The 24,092-nt window shown below is 44.2% G+C and overlaps 1 protein-coding gene across 4 annotated transcripts in view; it reads right to left on the bottom strand.

Annotated features, from left to right (window-relative positions):
• The window catches only part of TACC1 (transforming acidic coiled-coil containing protein 1), a 122,341-nt gene that overhangs the window by 4,628 nt on the left and 93,621 nt on the right, over positions 1-24,092 (bottom strand). For 3 of the 4 annotated variants that reach the window (XM_073588815.1, XM_073588813.1, XM_073588814.1), the window contains exons 7-12: positions 4,876-4,968; positions 3,239-3,315; positions 3,112-3,155; positions 1,769-1,929; positions 1,574-1,680; positions 816-936 (exon numbers count right to left, since the gene is read on the bottom strand). In XM_073588815.1, coding sequence (XP_073444916.1) covers positions 816-936; positions 1,574-1,680; positions 1,769-1,929; positions 3,112-3,155; positions 3,239-3,315; positions 4,876-4,968 — 603 coding nt within the window. The remainder of the gene's footprint in view (positions 1-815; positions 937-1,573; positions 1,681-1,768; positions 1,930-3,111; positions 3,156-3,238; positions 3,316-4,875; positions 4,969-24,092) is intronic. The other variant, XM_073588816.1, reaches the window with a different exon arrangement.

The following is a 24,092-nucleotide window of genomic DNA, read 5'->3' as shown; positions in this document are numbered from 1 at the left end:
AACACTCGAGCATGCTCGGAAAACTCGAGTAACGAGCACACTCGCTCATCATTAGTGGCCAGTGGACCTGGTCCTGCGAACCGATTCACACCGAATCTAGTGGGGATGTTCATACTTTCACTGTGGTACTTCAAGGGCACGTTTTCTAGGAGCTCAACCAAATTGGCTGCATATTATTGGGCTGTAAAGAAGAAGGTGACAAATGCTGAATCTGAAATCATTTGACAAAACCTGACATCACGTTCAAATGCTCTGACATTACTTCCTGCTCTTGGCTGAAGCGGGACCTCACAGACGTCCTACTCTGACCACGCCTGATATTACTGGGAATTCTGGGAGCTCTCCGCTCCATTTCTGGCAATTCCCTTGGTTCTCTAGTAAAAATTCCAGAGAAGAAAGACAAATCGCAAAGGGAATAACATTCTGGCAGGTTCCTCTATACAACCAAACAGTATGGAGCTGTGTTATTTCCTGGGCGCAGGCTCATTTTAAAGAAAATCTGTCACCAGGTAAAAAGCAATCAGTTTCTGCTCTTATTTTATTTCCCCTTCTACATTTTTTTTTTTTTTTTAAGTCCGCTATATGATTCCGAACATATGGGCCTTTATAGTCAATGCTACTTTTTATGATCTTTACCAAAGGGGTGGTGATCACAGGATTCTCTCTGGTGTTCCTTACGCTGTTCTGAATAATTACCTTGTGAGAAACGCCCCCTTGTAAAAACAGAAAAATTTGCAAACTGTTCACACTTCATAAATTGATTAAAAAAACAACAAAAAAATACTTAATATGTACACGGTACATAGATTCGGTACCTTCTGTTGCAGCGCTCTCTCCAGCGACTCCACTTTCATCTGTTCTTTCCTTAGTCCTGCTTGCAAAGCTGCACTCTCTGCATTGGCTTTGGTGCGAACCTGGGCAATCTCCTCATTGGCTCTGAAAAAAAACAAACAAGCAAAAGATTAATTAGTGATGTGAAACTTCGAAAGTGGACAGAAACCAATTCCATAGAAATTGAGACAAGTCATTCATTAAATTATCTAGTACCCAAATATTGGAGACCTATCCACAGCGTAGCTTATTATAAGTGATTGTCCAATGAAAACCGGTAATTACCTATCCACAGGATAGATTATTGATCGGTGGAAGTCTGACTGCTGGGACCTGCACTGATCGGTAGAATGTGGGACTTTTATCCCTGTTAGAATGGAGCGGCCGGTTGGATGCTTGACCGCCATACCATTTATTGCCCATGGGGCTGACGAGCGCTGCACTCGCAGCTTTTTGTGGCAGCCCCATAAAGATTGAATTATTTCTTCTACTTTTATCGGAGAGAGAAAAATGGGGGAAGGCTCCTTCTGCAGAATCACACACAAGTTTGTGAGAAGAAATAGGCTTGACTGACCTTCGTGAAAGGTTCAGGAACGGTAGGTGGCAATATAACGTTAGAACTTTTACCCTTATCCAGTCATAATGGACCATATTGGCATGTAGAGGTGTATTATATTTATGGCATCCAAAACCCTTTGGCACTTAATAGCTAAACGACCTTGAGGATGGTAGGATCACTTACTTGTTTAGTTTCTCCTCTGCATGGACTTTCAGGGCCTGGTACCTCTGTTCCTCTTGCTTTACTCTTGCTAAGTAATCTTGTGCGCATTTCTTTAAAGCCTCTTCATTCTGGAGTGGTAAGTTGGTGAATTAATGAGATTTGTTTTATAAATTAAAAAATTAAATGATAAAACCACTCGGATATTCAATAAGTCACCTTCTTGAAGCCTTCGAGGACACCCTTGAGATTCTCATATCTCCTGAAGAGGTCAGACAGGGATCTTTCTACGGAGTTTAAGTCCACCAGGGCTTGTTCCTTCTCTACGGTGACCTGTTGTAGACTCTTTTGGGAGGTCATCGTACTCCGCTGCTCATCTTCTACTCAAAAGATGTGTAGATAACAGAACATTACATGAGACAGAAGTATTTATACAAGGATGTAAAGGGTGCCTGCCAACAGCAGCCACTATCGAGACTCTGTGAGGGACTATATACACCCATACGTCATGTATTTGGATGCATTTTTACTGTTGTCTTCAAAAACTATACTTGCCAACTCTCCCAGAGTATCTTGGATGCTCCCAGAGAGAAAAAAAAAAAAAAAAAAAGTCCTCTGGGGTTCCCAAATATTGGCAAATCTCTTGGGTGCTACCGAGGCCACCCAAAAACCAGTGCTTCTAGTAAATTTCTTGAGCCTTGGCATTCATTGGGCAGGGAATGGGGCATGAAGGATTTGTGAAATGGGTGTGGAGGGGCTATGGCTTCTAAAAAGGGGCAGAGTTAAAAAAAAATTGAAGAGCTGTAAACCATCATTCTCCTAGATTAAAGCGTAGAAAAAAATTACACGCAAACCACACCCTCTCTTTCAAATCAGTAAAAAAAGAAAAAGTTGGAAAACTGATTGTTTTCGGCTCCAGATTTATCAAGAAGTTGAGACATTTTTGGAGGCTGTAGCGGCAACTAAGAAACCCATGAATTTTGTGGTTTATAATGGGGGTTAAAGATTAAAGAAGACCTGTCACCAGGGCAGCATTTACAGTTTTTCCCCTTGAGTATTTTACTTTTTCTCATTTTAAAATCCACCATACGGTTCCAATGATATGGGCCTTCTCATCTAGTGATAATTTTTATAATCTTTAAGAGGGGGGGGGGGGGGGTGTCTCAGGATCCTCTAGGGAGTGTCTTTAGGATTCTTTGCATTATTAACCTGAGAGCCACGCCCCCTTATAAATTCCATAAATATGATCAAATAAAAATATCTTTGAATTCGTGTGATGGATTTTAAAAACAAACAAAAAAATAACCCTGAATACTCAGGGAAGCTGAAAGAATAAAATAAGACCAAAAACTAAATCACTTGTGCCCTGGTGACAGGTCCTCTTTAAAACCCACTTGTGATGTTGGAGAACCATACATGTGCACGCATTTGTTTGTCCTGTCTCATGGACGCCTTTGAATATATACAAGTCACTTGTAGGTGGTGGTGTAGCCAGGACCCCTTTTTCATCACGTATCATGGCGTCACCACCCATCTACAGGGAGCGATATTATATGGCTCACCAATCATTTGTGCAATAGTTTTCTCATATTCAGCAACAATTTTCCTGTAAAACAAAAAGGATACCAATGAGGATAATGTCGTCCATCACCAGTTACATCCCATAGTAAATATAGACAAGAACAATACCTCATCTCCAGCACCTCCGCATGGCTCTGCTCATACTTCACCTGCCAATCCTTGGCTTCGATCTCCTTCATAATGATCTTCAGACAGAGAGATACGAGTATTATAACCAGGTCGGGTGTATATAGGAATATACGACCATCACACACTAAGCAACAATTCCACATATTTGTATCACAAAGATGGAGACGGTCAACCCAATAGTAAAATGTAAAGGAAAAATCCAATTAAAAATGATCGGCTGAGGTCTACAGAGATAATGCTGGTGATGGATCATTACATGGAGGGTCTTGGTTTAAGCGTGACATCAACGTCTGCGTGGAATTGCTGTTTAGGTGCAGATATGGATTAAGTTATATCGCTATGATCATGTATGGATCCAATAAAATGCAAAGAAGTACAAGCTGCATGATAAGCATATGTCCACGAGCAACAAATACACCTGATGATCAATGCTCGAAACTAATACTACAGTTAGTTGGTATTATAATGGTACAAGAGAACTTTACAGCGGCTGGAGAGGACATACAGACTGTGGAGCACGTTCTGCTGCATGGAAGTCTAAAAGAATGTGAGCTTCTATGGGGTACCTGTATAGAGACCCCATACACATTAGACTAAAGATGGTCCAAAGATACCCATAATGGAGGACCGCATTCCCTGACAGAGGACATTGGACAAGATGAGGATCGGGCATCTTTATTTCAAAAGTCCAATCCTTTCGTTTTCCAAGAGAAGATGCTGTCAGATGTCCGGTAGCTGCTTTCTCTGGCTCTACATTGTAAAACAGATGAACGCTCGACCCTTCATGTGTCAGCAGAGATGGCCATCAACCAAATAAATGTTTGATTGTCATCCATCGCATGTGTATGGCCAGCTTATGAGAAGAAAAGGCAAATGGAAAGAATTCCAAACCCTCGTACACATTGGCTCAACCTACTGATTTTGGTGGGACGGGACACTCAGCTAATGTGTATCTCTTCCCCCAACATATGATGTTTAAAGACTTAAGGACTGGGAAATTTGACTTAAATTGCCCAATACTTTTTTTGTTCTTCAGGAACAAAAGTTACTAGTAGATGAGTTTGGCAGAGATTTACTTTGCTCCCCCCATAGAAAATACATGAGCACTTGGCTGGGCTGAGTGTACATAGTCAGGATTGATAGTGGTCCCCCGCCAAATCTTAAATCTGGTCATACACAGTTGATAGTTGATGGCCATCTCTTCCAATTCCCCCATACTCGAGATTGGGAGACAGTCGCCATAAACATTAGCTGGCTGGCTGATGTTTCAAAAACTGGCAGGTCCTGCAGACTTTTATCCAGTGTGTATGGAGGCTACAACACATGACATCGGGATTAGACTACACAGGCTTTATTTGTAGTCTGTAACCATAGAGGAACATAAGTGTGCATGGGGGCTGTATACGCCAAACGATATATTTCTTGTTTTAGTTTACATCCCCAGCTGTAGCATGAAGCAAAACAAAAAAAAGCGATCACAGGACTATGACACTACTATTTCTATTTCTCCACCTCTCTACAGGATAATGTCACTCCCAAAAAGCCACATTCTGGTCAATGAGGTCTCTATTGAATGATGACAGATGCGAGTCCATGTAGTCCTAGATGAAAGTTACCTCCTCTCGGATGAGAGTAAGCACCGCAGCTCGGTCACTCAAGTAGAAGGCGTCCAAGGGATTTTGACTCCCTAAACTGAGCGAGCTGCTGCACTGGAGAGACAGAAAACCCCTGCTTCACTCCATCTGGTTATCAAGACTTTTTTTTAAAAAAAAAGAGGGTTTCCCAGTTTTATGCACCCAAAGCTTCATTATTATGCATCATCAAACACTCATATATTTTGCATTTTAAGTCTTTGACGTTTTTTAGATCCATGCTTGCCATCAGTGCTGATAAAATGTGTTATCCTAGAGTCCAAACTATTGGCTAGACTGGAAAGAATTATCGTAAATTCTCCGACCTGGGCCTGTAGGGATTTTTATCTTACAGATGTTATTAAAGGAAATGAGAAAAAAAAAAAAAAAAAAAGGAAATTATATAAAATAAGGAAAAAAAAAAAAAAAAAAATAAGGAAAAAAAAAAATCACTACTGTAAAGGAACAGGAGAAAAAGTCCTGTATGTCACCGAGGTGTCTGGTCTCAGTGATTTAAGTCCTGGAATTGAAAGCTCCAACAAAGGTAGGCTGTTGAGAAGGTTTATCTATCGGGATCAGATTTGGGTCCAGGATTTAGGAAAGACCAAAAGAGTCTGGGTGGGAAAAGCTGGTCCCATACATCTTGTCCAGGCTATGCAGGCCATACAAAAGGCAGCTGAAGTTGATCAGGTGTGTCTAATGTGTGGACGCTCCAGTGTGTTCATAATTGCTCGCAATACAGAGAGAAGTGCTTGGATAGCTGCATGGGTGAGACCATTGTGTATCTTTTGCCTACCCAGAGAAGGGACTGTTTTCTTCTGGTGTTGTTATTTGTTTAAGCTGAGTAAAGGCTATTGTGCTTTCATGTGATCTCTGTTAGGGTACCGTTACACCTAGCGATGCACCAGTGATCCCGACTAGCGATATGACGCAGTCAGGATCGCTGGTGCATCGCTAGGTGGTCGCTAGTGAGCTGCCACTCAGGCAGATCTCACCAGCGACATCGCTGGGGACAGGGGTCGCTACTTACCTGTCAGACGCAGCGATCCTGCGTCCTCCCGCCCGGCTTCACGCGTCGCTCATCGTCACAGCAGGGAGCGCCGCAGGAAGTGACCGACGAGAAATGATCCAGCAGCTTCTCGCGTGAGCAGTGATTACCAGTGGGGGAGCCGGTCGGAGGTAAGTATCACATGCAGCGATATCGCTAGCAATATCGCTGCAACGTCACAAAATCGGTGACTTTGCAGCGATATTGCTAGCGATATCGCAGTGTGTAACGGGGGCTTTAGGCTAGTTTCACACTAGCTTTTTTTTGCGCTGCATTTTTGCGCAGTGCAAACGCATACAAAAAACGCATCATGCGTTTTGCATGCGTTTGCTGCTTTTTTGCGCATGTATTTTAACCATTTTTTTTGCCATTTTTACTCTTAAAACGCATGCGTTTTAAACGTAGACGTGCGCATGTCCATGCACACATCTGCGTTCCCATAAACTGTAATGTGGTTTTTTTGCACATTCCGTATGCATGCGTTTTTTTAAGACAGGTCGGACAGACCAAAAATGCAACAGGTAGCGTCCGGCGCGCCTGGGCGCATACTACAAAAAACCGCATGCGCATGTAAAATGCGTACGAATGCGTGCAACCGCTAGACCATGTGCACCCATGTTAAAGATAGGGGAAAAGGACGCATGCGCATGTATGCGCAAAAACACAGCGCAAAAAAACGCTAGTGTGAAACCAGCCTTAATGGTTTATGATGGCTAAATAAACCCAAGACTGTTTTACACCAGAACCAAGTGCCATTGTGTACCCAAACCGCTACCAGAAAGCCTGAACCCCTACACTACTCACCTGATAAATCCACCACTGCTCTAGCGCCCCTGCTCCAATCTTCCAGCAGTCCTCAGTTTACTTCCCTACCAATGTGTCCACTGCAGCCAATCACTAGCTGCAGAGATCTTGTGCTGCTTATGTCAGCATCAAAGCTAAAGACAGTGATTGGCTACAGTGGTTACAAGGATAGACATCATATCATCAGTCTTGTAGGGAAGTAAAAGCGTCAGGCGAACACCAAAGGAGCCGTGGGGTCGGAGCTGTGCTGGATTTATCAGGCGAGTACTGTCCTTTTTGCAGCATTTTCTCCCTTTCACCACTTTGATAATGTTGACAAGGCAAGCGAAAATCTGAAAAATCTATCTTCTGTCTTGTTCATTTGCTGTAATGTACCAGCCTGAGAATCCAGCTCTTTAGCTCACAGAGGATTGTTGACACTGGACAGAACATGGTAATTCCTCAGCAAATTTACTTTCGGGTATATGCTTGTTTTTTTTTTATCTGCTCTTACACATTGCACGCATACCAGCTTTTGTTCCGGCTCATTTCTTTGGTTTTACTGTACTTTCTTGCACTTTGTACAAACAATGGTTTGAATCCACCTTTTTGGGCTTGACATTTCATCTATATAACTTCCCATGGATAGGTGTATGCACAGTTGGGACTCACTCCTGGTCTGCCCCATTTACATCGAGGTCGGCTGACACAGAGAGGTTTAATACTAGAGATGGGACCATCCTGACTGGGTACATCTTGTCGCGGTTGGAAGGCTTTTATACATTTTTGATCAAAATAGTGTTAACCAAGTACCCTGTGTTATTTACATGCTATTACTATTGACTTACTACAGGAAACATGCTCATTTTGTTTTTATCTTAGGTTTTGAATGTACGAGCCTGAGGATCCAGCGCTTTACCTCGCACAGGATTGCCTAGATTGGCCAGATCACATCACAGCAATCTCTTAGCAAATTTACTTTCAGCAATCAGAGATTTTGAAAATGGAGATTAACCCTTTAGTGACAGAGCCAGTTTGCAGCTTAATGACCGGGCCAATTTTTACAATTCTGACCACTGTCACTTTATGAGGTTATAACTCTGGAACGCTTTAATGGATCCCGCTGATTCTGAGATTGTTTTTTCATGACATATTGTACTTCATGTTAGTAGCAAAATTTCTTCAATATGTCTTGTGTTTATTTATGAAAAAATGGAAATATGGCAAGAAATTTGAAAATTTTTGCAATTTTAAAGCTTTAAATTTTTATGCCCTTAAATCAGAGAGATATGTCACACAAATTTCTTAATAAATAACATTTCCCACATGTCTACTTTACATCAGCACAACTTTGGAAGCAAAATTTTTTTTGTTAGGAAGTTATAAGGGTTAAAAGATGACCAGCGATTTCTCATTTTTACAACAAAATTTACAAAGCCTTTTTTTTTAGGGACCACATCACATTTAAAGTCATTTTGAGGGGTGTACATGACAGAAAATACCCAAAAGTGACACCGTTCTAAAAACTAGACCCCTCAAGGTGCTCAAAACCATATTCAAGAAGTTTATTAACCCTTTACGTGAGTCACAGGAACTAAAGCAATGTGGAAGGAAAAAATTAACATTTAACTTTTTTTTTTGCAAACAAATTACTTCAGAACCAACTTTTTTATTTTCACAAGTGTTAAATGAGAAAACGAACCACAAAATTTGTTGTGCAGTTTCTCCCGAATATGCTGATACCCCATGAGTGGGGGTAGACCACTTTTTCATCGCACAGCAGAGCTCGCAAGGGAAGGAACACCGTTTGACTTTTTCAACGCAGAATTGGCTGGAATTGAGATCGGACGCTTTGTCACATTTGGAGAGCCCCTGATGTTCCTAAACAGTGGAAACCCCCAACAAGTGACCCCATTTTGGAAACTAGACCCCTTAAGGAACTTATCTAGATTTGTGGTGAGCACTTTGAACCTTCAAGTGCTTCACAGAAGTTTATAACGTAGAGCTGTGAAAATTAAAAATAATTTTTTTTCCCCATCAAAAATGATTTTTTAGCCTTCTATTTTTTATTTTCCTAAGGGTAACAGGAGAAATTGGACCATAAAAGTTGTTGTGCAATTTGTCCTGAATACGCTGATACCCCATATGTGGGGGGAAACCACTGTTTGGGCGCATGGGAGAGCTTGGAAGGGAAGGAGCGCCATTTTGGAATGCAGATTTTGATGGAATGGTCTGCGGGCGTCATATCACGTTTGGAGAGCTCCTGATGCACCTGAACAGTGGAAAACCCCACAAGTGACCTCATTTTGGAAACTAGACCCCCTAAGGAACTTATCTAGATGTGTGGTGAGCACTTTGAACCCCCAATTGCTTCACAGAAGTTTATAACGCAGAGCCGTGAAAATAAAAAGTCTTATTTCCACAAAAGTGATTTTTTTAGACCCCCAAAGTTGGTAAATAGTGGAAACCCCTCAATTCTTGCTCCAACCCTAACCCCAACACACCCCTAACCCTAATCCCAACCCTAACTCCAACCATAATTTTAACCCTAATCCTAATTCGCCCTAACCCTAATTCTAGCCCTATCCCTAGCCCTATCCCTAACCCTATCCCTAAAGGGAAAAAAAAATATTTTCTTTATTCCATTATGTTTGCCTAAGGGGGTGAAAAACAGGGGGGGGGGGGGGGTGGTTATTTACTATTTTTTTATTTTGATCACTATGATAGTTTATCATAGTGATCAAAATGAATGAATGGAATCTGCCAGCCGGAGCCTGCAGATTCCCGGTGGGCGCACTGCGCATGCGACCGCCATTTTCTTCCGGATCGAAGATGGTGGCTCCCACCGGAGGACGCCGGCGGGACGCAGGACCACCGGGAGGGGACCCTGGACCACGGAGAGGCACCGGGGGGGGGGTAGGAAATCGGGGACCCTATTTCTCTCTCCTCTGATGTGCGATCACATCAGAGGAAAGAGAAATTAAATGAAAAATCGCGGCTTTTTTTGCGGTCGCCGTTAGGGTTAATAACGGCGATCGTAAAAGCGGGATTGGTAAAAACCGATCCGATTCATGTTCTCTGGGGTCTCGGCTACCCCCTGCACCCGAGAACCCGGAGAAAATCCGACACTGGGGGGCGCTATTTACTTACTCCACAGCACCGTGAATTCACGGCGCTGTGGTTTAAGTACCCTTAATTACCGCCGTTAAAAGGCGTATCGGTGGTCGTTAAGGGGTTAATTGAAAATACAAATATAAACAAAAACTTTTAAATTTAAAAGGATTTGATAAAAAAAAAATATATTACATTAACTTTGGCCCAATGTATCTTATACTGCAGCTGGTTAGATCTGCTGGGAGATGTAGTTTTGCGGTTGGAGTCTACTGAACGTGGAAACACAAAAATCAGACAAATAAAAACAAACAAAAAAGGAGTTCAGAAATCAATATTTTATGGAATAAAGCCGGGGTCACACTGGCGATTAAATCGGACGAATGCAATGTGATAAAAAAATCGCATTGCATTTGTCCCAATGTTATTCTATGGGGCAGCTCCCATCATGCGATTTTTGATCGGATCCGATCCTCGGACCGAGACAATCGCAGCATGCTGCGATTGTCACCGATTTTCGGATCGGATTCGACAATGCAAGTCTATGGGGGCGAGAAAAAAATGGGACTAAAAACGGACCACATGTGTGACTTGCGATAAAATCGCACCCATTGTCCTTTAGCAAAAGCCGGCAATTCTTCCAATACAGTAAAATCACAGAGACCGGTTAAATAAAGAATGAATAGATCTAGACACTAATATATATATATATATATATATATATATATATATATATATATATATATATATATATTGTGAGGTGCCAAGGGGAGAGGTACTAGAAAACAGGTATATTTCTCCCCGTTTCATTTCATATGTCTCCCTGTACTGATGATGAAGCCAGTTTATTTCACTGTAATCCAGTCCTGGTTTCCTTAGTGATCAGCATGGAAAGGACTGGTAGTTCCCCCTCCACTTATTCAATCCAGGTTTTGGTTTCCTGACTGGTCCAGCTGATATAATCAGGAGGAGCTGGGATCTCTCAGTCTATCTCGTCTGCTGAGCTGGGAGCTGACACAGTAAGATTACATGGACTTGTTTGCTGTTATATAGGTTTATTTTGTAGTTAGCCTGCTATTGTTAGTTAGTGGCCAGACGGCCTTAGATGTTTTATTTCATGTTTGGCATGTGTAACATTGAATAACAAGTGTGCACAATAAATATGCCGTGTCCATATTCATGTGGAACTTGCTAGTCTGCTGAAGTGACTTCATAGCCACACGCTTGTGCCAAAGGAAAGATCCCAGCTGAGCTATCTATTCCTCACAAATGGTGTTTCGAATGCGGGCACTTGTGGCTGCTGGACTGTGAATGCAGAGAAAACGCTGTGTATGTCCTGGCTGAAAGCTTCTGCGCTTTTGAAGAGCCAAGAGTCCAGTAATATGGAGGAACTAGTGAAGCAGTTATTGCAAGCAAATGTGCAACAACAGCAGACTAATGCTTGCTTCCAGAAGGCTCTGGAGCAGCAACATCAGCTGCAGCAAGAGCAGTTGGAGGCAATAAAACAGGCCTTGGTTTGGCAACCCCGAGATGAGGGAGACCGTGCACAAAGCGCTGCTAGCGCGCAGAAAGCCGTACAGAAGACTTTGCTTAAAATGACCGCAGACGATGATGTGGAAGCATACCTCACCGTGTTTGAACGTATTGCAGAACGTGAGCACTTACCACTGGACAGATGGGCTGAGGTAGTTGCTCCATTTCTAAGCGGAGATCCACAAAAGGCCTATTACGATCTGAGTGGAGCGGATGCTATGGACTATATCAAACTCAAAGGCGAAATCCTGGCAAGGCTGGGAGTAAACACGTATGTACGCGCACAGAGGGTGCATTTATGGAATTTTGTGGAGCATCATAGTAAAAAAATGGCTGCAACCAGAGGCTTTGACGTCCGCACAGATGGTGGAGCGTGTTGTTCTAGACAAGTACCTGCGGTCCTTACCCGCTAAGATCCAGAGGTGGGTTGGACAGGGTGACCCAACTACCGCTGACCAGTTGGTGAATACGGTCGAACGCTACAATGCTTCTGAAAGCCTACTCCAAGGGACGTTAGCACCCCACTGGCTCCCCAAGAAATCGCTGGAGAGTCCTGCGAAACCTACTTCATCTTCAAAAGAAGTGAACGTCACAATGAAGGGTAGCAGACCTACAAAGGACTATGGAGGTGGTACGGGCTCACATCAAGCCAGCAGACCTCGTCTGGGATCTCCATCGAGGAGACAAGGGCCTATACAATGTTGGCGATGTCGCGGGCTTGGCCATGTAGCAGCTAACTGCCCAATGACTACAGAGCCAATGGACTGTAACGCTACGAGGCGTCTTTCGTTATATGTGCAGTCAGTCTGTGTGGCGGAGACCCTCACGGGAAATGAACAACACGTGTGCCACGTCGAGGTTGACGGTTATAGTGTGAATGCCGTCTTGGATTCCGGCAGTCAAGTAACTTTGGTACATGCCAGTTTGGTGGACTCTAACGCCCTAACGAACTTAACCATGGGCATTAGTTGCATCCATGGGGATACTAAGAACTACCCCACTGCCTGGGTTACTCTTGCCACGCCAGTAGGGACCAAAAGACATCAGGCGGCAGTCAAAGTCTATGGGACACAGTGTTATCCTGGGGAGAGACTTTCCCTTATTTTGGGACTTGTGGAACTTCAAAAGTGGCATGAACCCTCTAGTTGAAGACTGTACTCCGGAGCTAGCCCCTGAACCATTGCAGCAAGACGATGGAGAACCCATCTCAGAGGAAGTACTAGAATCTGCGGACTCTCCTCTGGCTGTGTATGCAGGCGAGGCAGACCAGCTAGAGGATGTTTTAGAAATGCCTGATCTTGAGGTGGCCCGTGGTAAGTTCGGGACCGCTCAGCACCAGGATCCTACTCTAGCAAGGGCGTGGGAAAACATAAAGGTCTCCGAGGGAAGACCATTGTACCCAGGGGCTCAAAACGAGTTCCCACACGTGGCGGTGCAGCAGGATATGTTGTATCACATAGACAAGGTGCGAGGGGTGGTGGTAGAACAACTAGTGGTACCTAAGTCCTTTTGCCAGGTAGTTTTGGAGTTGGCACATAAACATCCCTTGGGAGGACACCTGGCGGTAGAAAAGACAAAACACCGTATTCTGCAACGTTTCTTTTGGCCGGGTCTAGTGGGAGACGTGACCCAGTACTGTCGGTCATGTCCTATGTGTCAATTGACCGCACCTATGTCAAATTTTAGAAGCCCCTTAGTGCCCTTACCAATAATAGAGGTGCCCTTCGAGACGATAGCAATGGATATAGTCGGTCCATTAGTTAAATCTGCCAGGGGTCATCAGTACATTTTGGTAGTATTGGATTACGCCATGCGTTATCCCGAAGCAGTGCCCTTGCGGAATGCCAATGCGAAATCAATTTCAAAAGAGCTGGTTAACATGTTTTCCCGCACCGGCATTCTGAAAGAGATACTTACGGATCAAGGGACCCCCTTTATGTCTCGTATACTTAAGGATTTATGTAAACTACTAAAAATCTCCCATTTGCGTACCTCAGTATATCACCCTCAGACTGACGGTTTGGTGGAGCGCTTTAACAAAACCTTAAAGGGAATGTTGAAAAGGGTGGTGGATAAGGACGGGAGAGATTGGGATGCCCTACTACCATACCTCCTGTTCGCTATACGTGAAGTACCCCAATCCTCCACAGGCTTTTCACCTTTTGAGTTGGTTTATGGGCGGTGTCCTAGAGGCCTGTTAGATATTGCCAAGGAGACTTGGGAACAAGAGGTGACTCCTTATCGCAGTGTAATTGAACACATAACACTTATGCAGGACCGAATTGCAGCAGTTATGCCAATAGTTAAAGAGTGTTTAGAGCGCGCACAATATGCCCAAAGCACGGTATACAACCGAGCGGCAAAAACACGAGTCTTTCAACCCGGAGACAGGGTGTTGGTATTGGTGCCTACCGTAGAGAATAAATTTCTTGCAAAATGGCAGGGACCATACAAAGTGCTGGAACGAATAGGTGAAGTAAATTATAAAATACATCAACCAGACAAGAGAAAGCCCGAACAAATATACCACAAACTTGCTTAAGGCCTGGCGGGACAGGGAGAGTCTGGTGGCAGGAGCTGCTCTTGAGGATGGGCCTCGAGGGGCACCACCTTCTAAGGTGAAGGACCCCCAGGTAGCTCCGCCAGAAGTGGGTATTGCAGACACGCTATCCGAAAGCCAAAAACGAGAGACCAGGGAGTTCATACAGAGGAACGCAGATATTTTCTCGGAACTTCCTGGCCGGACTCACCTAATTAAACATGACATTGTTACTGATCCACAGGCGCGGGTACGGCTAAAACCATATCGAATTCCGGAGGCTCGGAGACAAGCCATTGCCCGGGAAGTGATGAAGATGTTAGAGCTCGGGGTCCTTGAGGAGTCCCGGAGTGATTAGGCTAGCCCTATCGTACTGGTGCCCAAACCCGATGGGACTATCCGATTTTGTAACGATTTTCGGAAAGTAAATGAAGTATCAAAATTCGATGCCTACCCGATGCCAAGAGTCGATGAACTGATAGAGAGACTGGGTTCGGCCAGGTACATATCCACTATTGACTTAACAAAAGGTTATTGGCAGATTCCCCTCACGGAATCAGCCAAAGAGAAAACTGCCTTTGTTACGCCCCAGGGATTATTCCAGTACCGAGATATGCCATTTGGGTTGCATGGTGCCGCAGCCACCTTCCAACGTCTAATGGATATTGTCCTAAAACCCCATGGCCAGTATGTAACCGCGTACTTGGACGACATCATTATCTTTAGCGATGACTGTGACACGCATTTGTCAAAAGTATAAGCCGTCTTAGACTCCCTAAAAACAGCTGGGTTGACTGCCAATCCCAAGAAATGTACGTTGGGATTGGAAGAGGCTCGCTATCTGGGATATAGCATAGGGAGAGGCGTCGTGAAGCCTCAAGCCAATAAAGTGGACGCTATTCAAAATTGGCCACGACCGGTAACCAAAAAACAGGTTGGAGCTTTTTTAGGCATCGTTGGTTATTATAGGTGGTTCATCAAACATTTTGCGACCATCGCAGCTCCTCTCACAGATCTTACTAAGGGGTCGAAATCTGTCACAATAAAGTGGAACGCAGAAGCAGAGGAGGCCTTTCAGCGATTGAAAACAGTCCTCTGTGACCAACCAGTGTTGGTTGCACCAGACTTTAAACGGGAGTTTATTGTCCAAACGGACACCTCTGGGGTGGGCCTCGGCGCGGTTTTGTCTCAAGAAGTAAATGGCGAGGAACACCCAGTGGCCTATCTAAGCAGAAAGCTTACGAGAGCAGAAAAGAACTACAGTGTAGTTGAGCAGGAAGCCCTGGCTGTGAAATGGGCCCTGTGCACCTTGCGCTATTATTTACTAGGTCGCCAGTTTAGACTAGTGACGGACCATTCGCCCCTAACGTGGATGTCCCGGGCAAAAGAAGGCAATGCGCGGGTGACACGCTGGTTCTTAGCATTACAAGGGTTTAAATTTTCCGTTGAGCACAGGGCGGGCACAGCGCACAGAAATGTAGATGCGTTGTCTAGAACGCACTGCTTGGTGACTCGTCGTGTCCGACCCCATGGGCTCGAACAGAGGAGGGGGGTGTGTGAGGTGCCAAAAGGGAGAGGTACTAGAAAACAGGTATATTTCTCCCCGTTTCATTTCATATGTCTCCCTGTACTGATGATGAAGCCAGTTTATTTCACTGTAATCCAGTCCTGGTTTCCTTAGTGATCAGCATGGAAAGGACTGGTAGTTCCCCCTCCACTTATTCAATCCAGGTTTTGGTTTCCTGACTGGTCCAGCTGATATAATCAGGAGGAGCTGGGATCTCTCAGTCTATCTCGTCTGCTGAGCTGGGAGCTGACACAGTAAGATTACATGGACTTGTTTGCTGTTATATAGGTTTATTTTGTAGTTAGCCTGCTATTGTTAGTTAGTGGCCAGACGGCCTTAGATGTTTTATTTCATGTTTGGCATGTGTAACATTGAATAACAAGTGTGCACAATAAATATGCCGTGTCCATATTCATGTGGAACTTGCTAGTCTGCTGAAGTGACTTCATAGCCACACGCTTGTGCCAAAGCAAAGATCCCAGCTGAGCTATCTATTCCCCACAATATATATATTATACATGTCATAGAGACACATTTATATATATATATTTCTAATTCATACAGTTCTTCATAGCAGAATAGCCGCAGAAACATTTGCCGGCTTTTGTATAATTATTCTCCTGCCCGACATGAAATGACACATGGTTTACATATAGTTAACCATTTCATTTCATGTTTTTTTTGTTATGTCTATCACTATTAATTAGATGAGGGTTTGTGGGTAAAAGTTTGGACTTGTAGGGGTTAATTCGTTGTATGTAATTGCAGGGACTCCTGCTGACGTCACTGAGGCTGCAGGGAGTCCCCGTAATTTCATACAATGAATTAACCCCTTAAATTAACCCCTACAAGTCCAAAATTTTACCTACAAACCCTCATCTAATTAATAGTGATAGACATAACAAAAAAACCATGAAATGAAATGGTTATGTCTATCACTATTAATTAGATGAGGGTTTGTAGGTAAAATTTTGGACTTGTAGGGGTTAATTTAAGGGGTTAATTCATTGTATGAAATTACGGGGACTCCCTGCAGCCTCAGTGACGTCAGCAGGAGTCCCTGCAATTACATACAACGAATTAACCCCTACAAGTCCAAACTTTTACCCACAAACCCTCATCTAATTAATAGTGATAGACATAACAAAAAAAACATGAAATGAAATGGTTAACTATATGTAAACCATGTGTTATTTCATGTCGGGCAGGAGAATTATTATACAAAAGCCGGCAAATGTTTCTGCGGCTATTCTGCCATGAACTGTATGAATTTGTAACATATGTATAAATGTGTCTCTATGACATGTATAAAATATAAATATATGTCTAGATCTATTCATTCTTTGTGTGGGGAAACCTGTCATTGGGCTCCATTATGTGTCCATTTAGCTACCCTGAAGAAAATCTCGCCAGACGGATATCAAACGGATCCTTACATGTGATTAAAATCGCATCAATTAAGAAAAATCGCATCAAAAACGGATCAGTGGTTAAGATACCTTTGTGCGATTTCGGACCGTTAAAATGGGACCTTTTTTTAGTGGTTGTGTGTGACTCCAGCCTAACCATGATTTTTAATCACAGTATTCTGCCACCGATATACGTGGATGAGATGTGTCTGAGGGATGTAATCACGAATCTCTATATAAACAATGGCGGATAGCGTTACTCGCCATCCTGTGCTCCTAATCCCTTTCAGCGGTGCGTGGTGGTCCGGAAGGATGATGCAGTGATGAATTCAACAGGCTTTATTACAGTACCTTGATGAGATGAGATGTCAAGGAAGATGAAGAAATGGAGATGAGGTAGGAGTGAGGACTGTAGGTTAGAGCTGTTATAGAAGAACCAGATTAGAGATGATAGGAGCTCCAGGTTGGAGGTAACAAGAGAATCCTGTCTCCAGCTCTGCAGTGCATGTGTGTTACAAGATGGCCGAGAGTACAAAAACAGGAAACAGAACGAAAAAGATAGGAGGAGCTATAGGCAGAGAGGTATTATGGGAAAGTACCATAACTAAATATTACAGTGTAATACAGCAATGGCCAGTAGATGGCAGCAAAGTATGACAAATACAATAGATGATAAACTAAGTATATACTATTACAAAAATGTCCATGTATGGCTGAAAGTCTATCAGAATAAACTGAAACAGCACACTCCCCGTCTGAAATCCTTGGATTTCACATAACAGTCTAGAATTGGGAGTGTTTACCTGAAGTACATGGAGGGATACCTCAACCTGTAAGATAAAAAGCGATGCATGCAATACGACAATAACATATTGCTTAACAAGATAGACGAATGTCTAACGAGTTCCTGAAGTAATCCAAAGGATAACCCATCTTCGGATTGGAGTAGCCGCGCTAGGCCAAACTTTCTCCAACCCATTTGTAATCCAAAGGTCTAAGTTCCTTGAAAGAGTTCCTACTGATTGGATGGATAATCAATCCTCAACCGGTATGAGTAAGATAATGTCTAATAAAGGCCTAATGAAGGATTTGGGGTCACCTTGCTTAGCAACTGTCACTTCTACCTTGCCATCGTCACTTGGAAAGGTTTTAGATATAAGTCCCATAGGCCATGCGTTTCTTTCCTCCTTCTGGTCTTTCATGAGGACAATATCTCCTACTTGTAAATTTGGCTTTACTTGTTGCCATTTTCTTCATTTTTGGAGTAGTGTCAGGTACTCCTTCTTCCATCTTTTCCAGAAACAATTAGCCAGATGTTGCACATGTTTCCACAGTTTCTGATATTTGTCACCGGACACCGAATCTTCAGGCGGGTTAGGAACAGTTCCAAGTTTCTGGGTGAGGAGAGTTGCCGGAGTGAGAATAGTAGGAGATTCTGGATCCATAGATATGGGTACAAGAGGTCTTGAGCTAACTATAGCAGAGACTTCTGCTAAGAAAGTGGTCAAGGTCTCGTGAGTGAGTCTTGAAAGATTTGAGTCCATCAGCATAGATTCCAGTGTCCGACGAGTAATGCCCATCATTCTTTCCCATGATCCACCCATATGGGAAGCATGAGGAGGATTGAAGACCCAGGTACAGCCACTGGTTGTCAAGAAGTTCTGGACTGGTGTTGAATTCAGTTGTAGTTCTCGACAGGCCCCTACAAAGTTTGTTCCACAATCAGATCTTAATTGTTTTACTGGTCCTCTGATGGAGAAGAATCGTCTTAGGGCATTGATGAAACTGGAGGAATCCATAGACTATCACTTCAATGTGTATTGCTCATACACTCATGCATGTGAACAACACCACCCAACGTTTACTTTCTGCATGTCCGCCTCTGGTACGACGTGCAGTGATTGCCCAAGGGCCAAAAATGTCCAAGCCAACATAGGTAAATGGAGGCTCTGTGCTTGTCCTATCAGCAGGCAAATCAGACATCTGTTGTTGTTGCAGTTTTCCTCTTGTCTTACGACACTGAACACAATGATGAATTAAATGGGAAATCGGGCCTCTTTGCTCCCACAATCCAGAGGCCTGCAGCTCTTAAGGCTCCTTCAGTGAAGTGTCTGCCTTGATGTTTGATTTTTTCATGGTAATGTCGTATTAGTAAAGTGGTGATATGGTGATGACTAGGAATAATTAGAGGATTCTTTTCTGCCTCATCCAATTTAGCCTTGTTTAAACGACCACCAACTCTCAAAAAACACCTCTCGTCTATTACTGGGTTTAAGTTGACAATAGGGCTGTTTTTAGGAACGTCTTGTTTTTTACATATACATTCCAGTTCCTTGTGAAAAACATTCTGCTGCACATTGCGCATCACAAAGAGTTCACTCAGAGCAATGTCTTCTGCAGAGAGGGGCTTATGGCAGTTATGCCAACCATGACAATCAGTGTTACTGTCCTTATTGCGATAGCATTGTACAATGTGTACTAACCTTGTAATGGCACGAACCAACCTTGTCCATCTTGAGAAGCGATCAAAACGCAGACAGTCCAAGCCAACCTTCTCCTTGAATTTGGTAATGAAGATACTGACATCAGGACGGATCTCTGGGTCGACATCTGGATCCTGAAGGTTGAAGCTGTCTTCAACGGCAGTCTCTTTGCATTGGTCGTGAAGGAACCCTGGTCCTGTTATCCAAGAAGAGCTTGCGAAGGCATCAATAGACACTGGTCTTGTAGCAAGGTCCGCAGGGTTAAGATGAGATGGGACATGCTGCCATTGCTGGGGCTTAGAGGATTTCCTGATCCTTTCCACGCTGTTACTGACATAGACGTAGAAGCGTTTCGTCTGGTTATATATGTAGCCCAGAACTACCTTACTGTCTGTGTAGAATTTTGTGTCATCCACGTGAATAGCTAATTTGCTCTGTATGAAGTCTGCAATCTCTATGGCTAGTACAGCCCCACAGAGCTCGAGTCTGGGTATGGTGTGCTCGGGTTTAGGAGCCAGTTTAGCCTTTCCAAACAGAAATCCAACATGGGCTGCATTATTAGAGTCTACAAGCTTCAAGTAAGCGACAGCGGCAATAGCTTCAGTGGAAGCATCAGCGAATACATGAATCTCTTTCCTTTGACTCGTAGCTAGGGATGCCGGAGTGTAACAACGTGGTATGTGGATCTTATCCAAGGCGCAAAGAGATTCTCTCCACGACTTCCACCTTAGTCGTTGGTCCGCAGGGAGTGGTACATCCCAGTCCTTATTGCACTCTGAGAGTTGTCTCAGCAGGAGCTTGCCTTGTATAGTCAGGGGTGTGACAAACCCAAGTGGATCGTATAGACTGTTCACCACTGACAGAACCCCGCGCTTAGGCTAGTTTCACACTAGCGTTTATTCGATGCAGCGCACGGTGCCGCTAAGCCCTGCCCGCCCCATCCGGTCATCGCCGCCTATTATCGCACATGGACGCTTGCGATCTGCGCACCCTATCTTTAGCATAGAGTGGGCAGATCGTGCGCTGGCCGTGCGCTAGTAGGATGTTGGCGTGCGCTGCGCACTTTTTTGAAGGTGCGCCGTGCGCGTCGAAATGCAACATGCTGCGTTCGGCGCGCACCTTCAAAAGTGCGCAGCGCACGCCAACACCCTACTAGCGCACGATCTGCGCACCCTATGCTAAAGATAGGGTGCGCAGATCGCAAGCGTCTATGTGCGATAGTAGGCGGCGATGACCGGATGGGGCGGGCAGGGAGCCAGCAGGGGGCGGGGCTTAGCGGCGCCGTGCGCTGCGTCGAATAAACGCTAGTGTGAAACTAGCCTTAGTAAATGGTTTTTCTGCACCACTAACCTGAAAGCTGAAGGAGTCCTTTAGCAAGTTCCACCTCAGGCCTAGGCTTCTCTGTACTGGTGGATTGTCTGTGCCTAGATTCAAGTCCCTAAATTCTGAGGCATGATCATCAGAGTGAAAGGCCTTCATGACAACAGCACTATTGGAGGCAATTTTATGCAATCTTAAATGAGCTTTAGAAAGCATACCTTGTGTCGGTTTGAGCAGATCTATGGCTTCTTCCGCTGTGGGCAGGGATTTAAGACAGTCGTCCACGTAGAAGTCCTTTTCAACGAACTGTTGGGCATCCTTCCCGAACTCTGCTGCGCCATCGGAGGCGGTCCTACGCTGGCCGTATGTAGCGACTGCAGGAGAACTGTTTTCGAACACGTGCACCTTCATGCGATATTTGACCATTTCCTTGTTGGAGTCGTTGTCTCGGTGCCATAGAAAACGGAGATAATTTCTGTGTGATCTTGTTGCACGACGAAACAATGGAACATTTGTTCGATGTCGGCGGTAATGGCGACCGGTTCCTTTCGGAATCTCATGAGCACTCCCACCAGGTTATTAGTCAGGTTCGGACCAGTGAGGAGAACGTCATTCAGAGATACGCCGTCATGTTTGGCGCTTGAATTGAACACCACTCTGATTTGTTTCGGCTTTCTTGGATGATATATTCCAAAGGAAGGTAGATACCAGCATTCTTCATCAGCTTGCAATGGTGGAGCTGGCTCTGCGTGGTCATTGCGAAATATCTTGTCCATAAAGGCTATGAAATGTTCCTTCATTTCAGACTTGTTCCTCAATGTTCTCTGCAACAAGATGAATCTAGATAAGGCCTGTTCTCTATTGTTAGGAAGCCTGGTCCTTGAAGCCTTGAAGGGTAAGGGAGCAACCCAGCGGTCAGATTCGTTTTTGAAGAATCCACTGTCCATCATTTTAAGAAACTCCTTGTCTTCTATGGATAAGGCGACTTTGTTGTCAACTTTTGTTGTGTGAAACACTGTTCTCCCTAAGTAATCACCGTATGGAGTAGGAATGATATCAGGCTCTTGGATGCAATCAGAGAACCTTTCTTTCACTTCGTAGTGATGAGGGCATGGCTTAAAGTGAGTTGCGCGACCATTTTGGAGCACATATGTTTTACAGGCGTTAACTTCGGATGCCTTGTGACTCCTATCCAAACATACATCGCCCACGATTACCCAGCCTAGGTCGAGTCTTTGGGCGTATGGAGCATCATCTGGGCCGTTACATTGTTGGCACACCTTGTGGACCTTCAGAATGTCTCTCCCGAGTAGGACCAGAATATCAGCATTCATATCCAGAGGAGGGATTTCTTTAGTCAGGTGCCTCAAGTGGTGATGATGAAGCGCGGCTTCCGGAGTGGGAATCTCCTCAATGTTATCAGGTATCTGGTCACATTCAATTAGGGTTGGCAAGGGTATATGCTAGTTTCCCTTGATTGAAGAGACTATGTACCCAATGGCTCTCCTGCCAGAAGTCTCAATATGACCAGAGCAGGTGTTGAGGGTGTATGGAGTCGTTTGTCCCTTTATGTTAAAGATCTCAAAGAATTTGGGCCTTGCTAGAGATCGGTTACTTTGCTCATCTATTATGGCATACATTTTGGAGACCTTGTCGGGTTTTCCTTCTGGATAGACCTTAACCAGACATACCTTGGCACAGCATTTAGGAACAGTCCCTTCTCCACATACCTCAATACATGAGGAGGAAACAGCAGTTGCATCAGGAACTTGGGGCTCCCCGCCATGCTTTTGAGCAGGATTGGATGTCGCAGAAGGTTGCGAGTTGTTTGGAAATGGCGTGGGATGCAAGGCTGTGACTTGTTTATCACTGCTGCATTCGGTGCACTTAATAGCGGCCTTACAGTCCTTAGCGAGGTGGTCTGAGGAGGCGCAACACTTATAACATATCCCAAGCTCCTTGAGGGTATCTTTACGCTCCTGCAAAGTCCTTGCTCTGAATCCATGGCATTCTTTAAGTGGGTGAGGCCTTCTGTGGATAGGGCACATACGGTTACTGTCCATGACTTTAGGAGCAACATTATTTGTTTTAGAGAAGGCAGGTGTAGTAAGTGGAACGTCAGTCTCTCTCATGGATACGGTGTTCCTTGAATCTCTGTTTGGCAATGTTATCATACCTTGTAGATGATGATGATGCTGGTGGAGTAGGCTCAGTGAAGTCGAAGCTGGGATCATTCTTCTTCCGAGCTTGGTCACTGATGAACCTGGAAAAATGTGAAAGGGGGGGGGGAAAGGACACATCATGCTGCCTTTTATACCGTGAGCTGTGGTCTACCCATTTATCCTGCATGCTGTGTGGCAACTTGGACACTATTGGATTAACGCCATGAGCAGTATCTAGGTAGCTCAGTCCTGAGAGACGTGGGTCTAATTTCGCCAATTCTATTTCCTTTAGCAGGTCGCTCAGATCTTGAAGTTTTCTATTGTCCTTGTTAGTTATCTTTGGGAAAGTTTGCAGTCTTTTAAATAAGGCACATTCTATGGCTTCTGAGCTGCCGTAGGTTTCTTCCAGTCTCTCCCAGGCTGCAATAAGACCTGCATCTGAATAGTCCACGTGAACTGCCCTTATTGTCTTTATGCTCTCTGCTGATTCAGGGCCTAACCAGTTAACAAGCAAATCCAGTTCTTTGCCAGTGAAATTAAGGTCTTGGAACACTGCTTGAAAGGTCGATTTCCTGGCTCTATAATTCTCGGCACGATCATCAAACTTCGAGAGACTAATGTTTATTAACTCCCGGCGAATCATGTATCTGGCGAAGTCAGACATGTCCGATCTCCCGGTCATTGTTGCAGGATGAACTTGTGGTATCCTTAGGGGATGTAAGTTCCCTGGCTTATATGACTGCGACAAATCAGGACGAAATGATGCGGCATAAGGGTTAAACTGCGGTTTAGTCTCTATAGGTTCTGCTGGCTGTGGCCTAAATTGTGAGTTAGTGCTGGAAGTTAACTTGTCGGCAGTAGGTGGCGACATTTCTTGACTTGCGGGCTCATCCGTGTTAGAAACTGGAGGTGGATGTTAAATGTCTTAGCACGTAGTTAGAAGTGCGATCAGCTGAGTCCTCCATTTCTCCTGGAATAAGACAATCCGAATTATCTTCTTGTCCCAAATGCTTGTTCAAGAACCTTCAGTTTAGCAAGGGCTGTTGCTTCTTCCCTTTCTGCTTGGAGTATTTTTAATTTCCTTTGAGCTTCCATTCTGTTTCTTTGAGCCTCCATCTCATTTCTTTGAGCTTCAATTTGGGCTTCTACTTCCACTTCATCCTCCCTCTTAGCAAAGGAGCTTTTTACTCCAGCTTCCTCTGCAGCAGCACGGATCTCCAGTATCTTGTCGGACAATGTTGACTTCC

Source organism: Dendrobates tinctorius, unplaced genomic scaffold (genome assembly GCF_039654945.1).
Source record: "Dendrobates tinctorius isolate UK_male_01 unplaced genomic scaffold, ASM3965494v1 ptg000104l, whole genome shotgun sequence".
Taxonomy (NCBI): domain Eukaryota; kingdom Metazoa; phylum Chordata; class Amphibia; order Anura; family Dendrobatidae; genus Dendrobates; species Dendrobates tinctorius.
The sequence above is the reverse complement of the archived record's forward strand: the minus strand, read 5'-3'. Positions and strand labels throughout refer to the sequence as shown.